General features: G+C 50.4%; 1 protein-coding gene across 1 annotated transcript; it reads left to right on the top strand.

Moving 5' to 3' along the window:
* Window positions 1-4,003: 4,003 nt before the first annotated feature.
* Window positions 4,004-7,248, top strand: LOC124648427 (probable ubiquitin-conjugating enzyme E2 23). The gene is made up of 6 exons (XM_047188197.1): window positions 4,004-4,441; window positions 4,772-4,929; window positions 4,987-5,429; window positions 5,460-5,572; window positions 5,688-6,326; window positions 6,421-7,248. Exons 1-6 carry the CDS (start codon window positions 4,004-4,006, stop codon window positions 7,246-7,248), a joined length of 2,619 nt encoding a protein of 872 aa, XP_047044153.1.
* Window positions 7,249-7,985: the final 737 nt, after the last annotated feature.

Here is a 7,985-nt window from a genome sequence, read left to right as displayed (position 1 = left end):
GAACCTATCACCTAGGATCACCCCCTCGACACCCTGAGAAGGGATCCTTATCACACATTGACATCAAGTTTTACGATTAGGTTCAAGTTGTCTATGATCACAGAATCCATCACCAAGTCGTCCGTAACCGTGGACACGGCTTTTCGAAAAGATTTACCCTGCAGGGGTGTACAACTTTACCCACACGCGCCGACCGGCTCTTAGTGCCACTAGATTAACACACTTCCTTGGTGTGTCGGCAGAGGGTGGTCGACCAAAACCTTTCCCTTACTTTGCCTATTCCATGAGTTAAACTAACTGGGGAGCTCCGTCATCGTAGGTAGCCATTCTCCGAGGCGGTCCCGATCATTGTGTGCAAGGGATCCAGTTCAATGCCTACAACATCCTTCACCCCGGCCACGCCCTGTATGATGCACTTTGAAAACCTTTTCCACCTTTTCCCCATGCGTATGGAAAATGGAACTCGCAAACTAATTGACTCATGGGTAAGCTAGGCAAGTTCGGGCCAAGGGGTTCCCATGGGCCCCGTGTGGCTGTACGCTCAGTCTTGGTTCCAGAGGCAAGAACTCAGGTCCTAGTATCGGCGAGAACGAGTCAAATCACCACATCCCTATGTGGCGGCCCATCCAAGCCTTTAACATGTTTATTAACATCATCACTGATCTTACCACGTCATCCTGTCAAACTAGGTTCATTCGTAGCTCTGATTCATCAACCGGATGGACCAGACTTCAACAGATAAGCATGGCTAAGCATAACATATATACGGCTCTAGCGATGCGAACAAAGCTTAACCTAGTTTTGCTGGGAGCGGTGGATCAGGAACTTTGGGCTACAAGGATGGAATGTGCACACATAGGATAACTACAACTGCCGAAAAAACATATTTGAGCGGATGCAATATGTAAGAACCAGAAGTAAAAGCATTTCGAAACCATATATGAACCAGGTTAGGGCTTGCCTTGTCCCTCGTTGTTCTGGTGCTGCTCTTCGGTGGCGTTGATCTCATGCTCGCGTTCGGTCCCTATCGTGAAGAACCAAACACCGGAAAGGAAGAGCACAATCAAGACAAGGTACAATGCAATGCACATACAATATGATGACATGTCATATTAAAGGGGTTTGGGTACCCTAGGTGCATCGACGAAATTTAAAGGGGGGCATCGAATCCCGACATATGAGAGGGATCAAATTAGGGTTTCTACTAAGGCTCATATTTAATTGGTTCAAGCATGTATGAAACATGGGTAACTAAATAGGATTTGTTTTTCTGAACATTTTGATATATAATTTTATATTTTTCTGATTTAAAATGAATTACTGATGAATTTCCAAAGTTTAATTCATTTTAAATCAATTTCTCAAAATTATATAAAAATAATAAAAGTTTAACAATTTGAACCCACATGTCATAATTTTGTTCTTTTCAAAACATTTATGAAATTATTAAAATCCTGACAAGGGGACCCACATGTCATTCTATTTACTGAAAATATAGAAATGAATATCAGAAAATACAGAAAAAGAAATATGGCGTCACGCTGACGTCATGCTGACGTCAGCGGCCATGAGCTCTCAGATGAGCTCGGGTGGAGCTCCAATCCACCGATTCGGGCCGCGATTGGAGGCATGCGGGTGGGGGAACGATGCGGGGAGACCCAGGGAGCCGTTTGGTGGCGGCGCCGCCCGCGTTTGGCCACCGGAGCGTGGCAGGCGGCGAGGTGCGGCGGCTGCCGGGGCAGTAGCCCGGCGCGGGCATGGATAGAGGGCGAGAGGGAGGATAATGGGCCGTCGGTCTGTTGGTTAGCTCTGCGGGAGCGCAGGCTGCCGGCCAGCGTTCTAGTCGTGGTACTCCCGCTGTCCCAGGCCGGCCCTCGTTCGGGAAGGTCTTCTTCGCTATAGACGCCACCAAGAGTTGCTTTCTGAATTTCCAATGCTAGGTGGGTGCACTCATGGAGTTTCTTCTATAAAAAAAAGCCAACAGGTGCTAGTGCCTGGGTTGGTCTCATTTTTAGAGGGCGAGAGGGAGCGAGGCGAGGGGACGAGGAGGAGCAGCAGCTCACCCTGAGCGCGATGGAGAGGACGCCGACGCGGGAGGAGCTTCGCCGGCGGCGAATCGAACGGCGGCCGGCCGTCCCTGCGAGTTAGGGTTAGGTTTTTGGGGAGGCGCGGGAGAGCGCGGGAAGGGGAAGAAAGGGGCTAGGGTTCCCCGGGATGCGGCGGCGAGCTTCTTATAGCCGCCGGGGGGGCGGCGGGGCTCATCCTGGCCGGCCGGAGCATCAGGTGGCCGGCAGCTCTCCACCGAGCTGCTTCGGTCGGCGGGGACGATGGCTGTTTTGCAGAAAACCCCCTGGGGGAGAAGTTGGGCTGGTGGGTTGCTGCTGGGCTGCACTGGTTGGGCCATTTTGGGCCAGACCAAGGGAGAGAGAGGGGAGAGGAAGATGGGCTGCGCCCAAGGAAGAGAAGAGAGGTGAGGTTTCTCTCTTTTCTTTTTCTGGTTTTGTTGTCTCTTTTTAAATTCAATTTCAAATCTATTTTGAATTTTGTTTGAACTCAATTTTTTTCAGAGAATAATAAACACACATGGCTCATTGAATAACAACAATGCCATGTTGTCTATTTTATAAAATCTTGAGAGATTTTTTATGGAGAAGAAACAAAGAGGGATATGCATAATTGAAAATTATTAAACTTTGATGTAAAATTTTACTCAAATGCAAACTATATGCATGCAATGCTCATGAGCACTCATTTATTTATAAACACAAGGTTGGGATGTTACACACGTCCCTCACCGCTGCTTGCAACTAGCGAAATCTTAATTGCAGCCTACTTATAGCTATCATATCAACACAAGTCGCGAGGCAAATCCAATGGCTAAAAAATCCCTTGAATCTCAATCGTCTTAGAATTAGCATTTTCAATTAGATAAATGTAACTTGGTCTGATGGTAGTCAATTCAAATGATACGGCATGGCGCATTGGTTTTTTTACAAACGCACCCGCCGCACCTATCTCGCAGAACCAGTGCCTCGAAATTGTCCCATATAACAGGCTCCTGAGTTTTGACAAATTTTATTAATTATTTTCTATGTTTTGATTTACTTCACGTTTTAGATTTAGCTAAATATAAATTTTTGTCAAATTTTACAAAGAATATAGAAAAAATATGAACATCCATAATGCCAAATTTATACAATATGAAAACATATTTTATGACAAGTCTCATATAAAAGATGCCGCTGATATATTTAAATTTGGATGTATCTAGACATGTTTTAGTGTATGGATACATTCAAATTTAGACAAAATTTGTGAGCAACTTGTGGCTGAATGGTTATAGGAGGGTAGCTGGACTCCATCACACCACGGATCAAACGTCGGGTTTAACGCTTTGACGTCTCGTAGAAAGACAGAATATTTTTAGTGTGGGAGGCGACATTCATGTCGATAATGAGACGCTCGTGGTGACTTCATCAATCTCAAGACCTACCGAATCAGTTTCTCAAACTCGATCTTTTGGCGGTGCTCATAAAGAAACAGTGCGCGCGTTCGTAGAGATGAGTGTATGTAGGTATTTTGTCTAGGTTGTATTGTGTTTCGCAAAAACAAAATTAGACAAATTCGCGACATGCTTTTCAGGATGGAGCTATAGATTTTACATTATTGATTATCGATGTTATTAATATTTTCTTTAAGTGTTTGGTCAAATATTACAACGGGCCGCAGTGGTGTAGTCCGAGTCGGTGGCAAATTAACTCAGATTCCGGTTCCACGACGAGTACCGTTTTGTCTCGATCAGTTTTAGAGTCCGACATGGACTCAAACTCCATGGCAACCATGCGTAGATATAAATATAGACAGCCTATGTAGCTTAAATCCCTCAAAAAGAACATACCTGCGTCAGATAATCAGCATCATCGATTTCATTGCGCCGGCGGTCGGGCAAGAGGAAGTGAGGAACAGATAGGCGGACCTCGTCTCTTTAGGTAGGCAAGTTGTCATGGACGTCGTCGCCGAGGATGCCGTGGGACCTAGGGAGATTAATCTACTGGACCTTGTGAGGGTCGAGTCTAAAGGCGATGGTCCTGGCTTCCATGGCTGCGTGGTCCAGGTCCCGGGCGCCGCCCGCTCCTCCTACCCTTCTCTCCCCATAGGCACGTTCAGGATTATGCTGGTGGACGGCACGTTGAAGACCGCGGAGGCAGGCGACATCACCGTCGTCGACAGGGGCTACTTGTGCGATGGCGAGTTCGTCGTGTCGGCCGGCCGGGTCGGCATCGTCACAGGAGTCAACACCTCTCTCGACCTTGTGAAGCTCAGCGACGGAGAGCCAGCTGCAGTGGTCATGAGTGGAGTGTCGCCGGATCGTCTGCGACGCGTCATAGAGTTGAGCCTTGGCGATTTCGTCGTGTCCGTGTCCGGTTCGTGGCTCGGCCGGGTTGTCGAGGTGTCCGCCAACTTGAACGTGCTGTTCGACGACGGTGCTGTCTGCAAGTTCATCGGCGATGCGCGGTCGAAGAAGTTACGACCGGTCGAGGCAGATGGAAGGCATCCTTTTCGCTTGGGGATGAATACGCGCTTCTACCCTGGGCAGCGTGTCACGGGAATTGGTGCCTCGCCAGCGGGCATCTTCAAGGACTGCCGGTGGCTCAATGGTTACTGGAAGCCCAGCCACAAGGTGGGTACCATCAGCAAGGTGGAGATGGCCGGAGTCCTCGTCTACTGGATCGCGTCGCCGCACTGCGGCACTGACCAGCAGCTCATCCAGGCGTTGGCTCCTCCGGCAGCCTACCAACACCCTAACAACCTAACCTTCTTCTGCTCCGCCGAGTCCGACTGGGGTATAGGTGATCGCTGCTTCGTTAGAGACAAGGAGGCATGTTCGTCTTCGTCTCCATCTCCATCCGACGTTGGCAATGATCATCAGCCGTTGGTTGGCGCACTTGATAAACAGGACCGGTCATCATCCTCCGGCGAAGCAAGGAAGAAGCTCGTTTTCCGTATTGGGGAGAGGCGGACACGGCGGGAACAGAGGAGACGCGCGGCGTTCGAGCAGCCCCTGAGCGTCGCCAACACCAGCACCACCGCCGACGTGCTTTGGCAGGACGGCACGAGGCAGAGTGGGGCGCCGTCCACGTCCCTGACGCACTTCTACATCACGAGCGTGCACGAGTTCTTCCCCGAGCTCTACGTTGTCGACAAGGCCGTCATCGACGAAGCTGGTGGACAGACGGGGCGCGTCGGCCTTATTCGAAGTGTGAATTTCGAGGACCAGTCGGTGGCCGTGTCGTGGTTCAAGCAGGCGTCGAACCCCGACGAGGGCAGAGAGGACTGCACCGCGAGCGTGTACGATCTGGCCTTGCGACGAGACCCCCTTGTTTTCTACGGACAAGTCGTCGTTCGAGTGCTGCCATCGGCGGCCGGATGTGCCCAAGCCACAATCACGGGAGTACAAGCGCCGTCACAGGGCAGAAAGATGGCCGCTACCGATCTTTCATGGGTCGGCCGTGTTGTTGACCTTCGTGACGGCCGTGTCCAAGTCAAGTGGGGCGACGGCGGCACGTCAATGGTATGTATGGCTCTAGTTCATTGCGTCTTCTATAACTAGTTAATTACCTACTGCCCAGCGCACTCTTCACTAAAATTCGATAATTGCTCATCTGTTCTCTTCGACTATGCTCCAGGTGTTGCCCCATGAGATCAGCGTCGTAAATGGGAAGCACTACTCGGTACTACATGCTGAAATGGGCATCGACTGGGAGGAGGAAGATGGCGGCTTCGACGGGATTCAAGATGAGGAAGGTGAGGATGATTCGGCGGATGAAGACGACGATGACTCGGTGGATGAAGATGGCACTGATTCGGCGGATGAAAACGATCACTTGGTGGATGAAAATGGCACTGATTCCCCGGGCATTGATTTGAGGGACGAAGACGGCGCTGCAGTGACGAGAACAAGCAGGCTGGGTGCTATTGTCCAGTATGTGCTCCGATTGGCGGGCGTAGTGTTGGCGCAAGCCATGAGGTATCGGCCAACAGACAGGTTGTCGTCGTCGTCGTCTTCAAGCTCAACATTAGCTGCAGCAACGGCCAATGTGGGAGCGCCAGCGCTCTTAACCGTTGGCCATGATGACACAAACAATGGTGATGCCATTCACGCCACGGCTGCTGCTTCCGCGACCAGCGACGACGACGATGATGATTCTGCCGCGAAGGGCAGAAGCATTGCAGATGCCACCGGTGATGAAGATCAGTTCCGCTTCCCACATTTCGATGTCACGCAAAGCCCTCCGGATCACCATTACATTGACAACCTGGACCAGGTAATTTCATTTGTTTCCCCCAAAATTGTGAAATCTCTATGCGCAATGGAGCATCACAACATAACACAACTGGTCAATTTTTTTCCCAATGCAGGGAAGCAATGGCGGAAAGAAGTGGGTCAAGGCAGTGCATAAGGAATGGAAAATACTGGAGAATAACTTACCAGACACAATTTACATCCGCGCCTTCGAGGACCGCATGGACCTTGTTCGGGCGGTGATGGTGGGTGCGAGCGGGACGCCTTACCAAGACGGGCTCTTTTTCTTCGACATGCACCTCCCGCCGTCCTACCCCGCCGTGCCGCCGCTTGTGTACTACCACTCCTTCGGTCTCCAACTCAACCCCAACCTCTACGGCTCCGGCACAGTGTGCCTCAGCCTGCTGAACACCTTCGGTGGTGAGGGCTCCGAGGTGTGGCTGCCGACGACTTCGACCCTCCTTCAGGTTGTCGTCTCCATCCAGGGCCTTATCCTTAACGACAAGCCCTTCTTCAACGAGGCCGGCTACGAGGCTCTGGTGGGCAGGCCCGAGGGCCTCCGCAACGCGCTGCCGTACACCGAGAACGCATACCTGCTCACCCTTCGGAGCATGCTCCACCTACTTCGCCGACCGCCGCAGGGATTCGAGGAGTTGGTGCAGGACCACTTCCATCGCCGGGGAAGGTTCGTGCTCCGAGCATGTGAGGCGTACCTGAGAGGATGCATAGTTGGCACGATCGATGGCGATGCGCGTGCCACGGAGGGAAGCAAGGAGGAGGGGCGCCGCTGCTCGGCCGGCTTAAGGCTGGCGCTCGCGAACGTGGTGCCGAGGCTCCTGACGGCGTTGGCAGAGATTGGAGCTGAGGGGTGCGACTGCGACCACCTCCACGGGCTGCGGGACATGCTCGTCGGCCCAGATGACGGACGGTTGTGTGCTCGCTAGCTGCTACTCATACGGAGTTTCTCGGGCAATTCAAATTTCAGTCAGCCTACCTGTAGTTGCATGCACCATCTCTGGCCTGCACATAACAGCAAGTTCCGAAATTTAGTGCCATGCAATTTTTGTATTCTCCTTGTAATCTATTCCAATAATATTTTTTCTATCAGGATAATATAACGGTTTTGCTAAGTCTCAGGCGACTAAGATTTTCTTATGTCTACTTTGAGAACCGTTGGATCCTTTTGCGAGATTCGTGCAGACTATACCTGTAGTTGCATGCACCATCTCTGGCCTGCTCATAACAGCAAGTTCCGAAATTTAGTGCCATGCAATTTTTGTATTCTCCTTGTAATCTATTCCAATAATATTTTTTCTATCAGGATAATATAACGGTTTTGCTAAGTCTCAGCCGACTAAGATTTCCTTATGTCTACTTTGAGAACCGTTGGATCCTTTTGCGGGATTCGTGCAGACTTCGTGGACGGACAGAAAAATGATGAGTCGGGAGAGCGTGCACTCGAACTCACGCCCTTTGGTGTAGCATGCGACAACACAACCACTGGGTTAGCATGACCACGTTGCACAAGAAGTCAAGAACTATGGTAGTCTTATATAGTTTATTAGGATCTGTTTCCATTATTAAGTACGAAGAGCAAATGAGAGGGTATTTGTTCTGATTTTTTTTCTTCTCCCTTCATTCTCATTATTTTTATTCTTTTTGTTTTTCATTTCTGTGGTTG

Source organism: Lolium rigidum, chromosome 4, assembly GCF_022539505.1.
Source record: "Lolium rigidum isolate FL_2022 chromosome 4, APGP_CSIRO_Lrig_0.1, whole genome shotgun sequence".
Lineage (NCBI taxonomy): Eukaryota > Viridiplantae > Streptophyta > Magnoliopsida > Poales > Poaceae > Lolium > Lolium rigidum.
This window is presented reverse-complemented; position numbering and strand designations above follow the sequence as displayed.

What these genes read in the sequence shown, in the direction of transcription:
- LOC124648427 (XM_047188197.1), top strand. Translation starts at nt 4,004, where the DNA reads ATGGACGTCGTCGCCGAGGATGCCGTGGGACCTAGGGAGATTAATCTA. An exon ending in CCGGTTCGTGGCTCGGCCGG is followed by an intron (nt 4,442 to 4,771) that starts GTTGTCGAGGTG and finishes CAGCTCATCCAG; the next exon opens with GCGTTGGCTCCTCCGGCAGC. An exon ending in GCGACGGCGGCACGTCAATG is followed by an intron (nt 5,573 to 5,687) that starts GTATGTATGGCT and finishes ACTATGCTCCAG; the next exon opens with GTGTTGCCCCATGAGATCAG.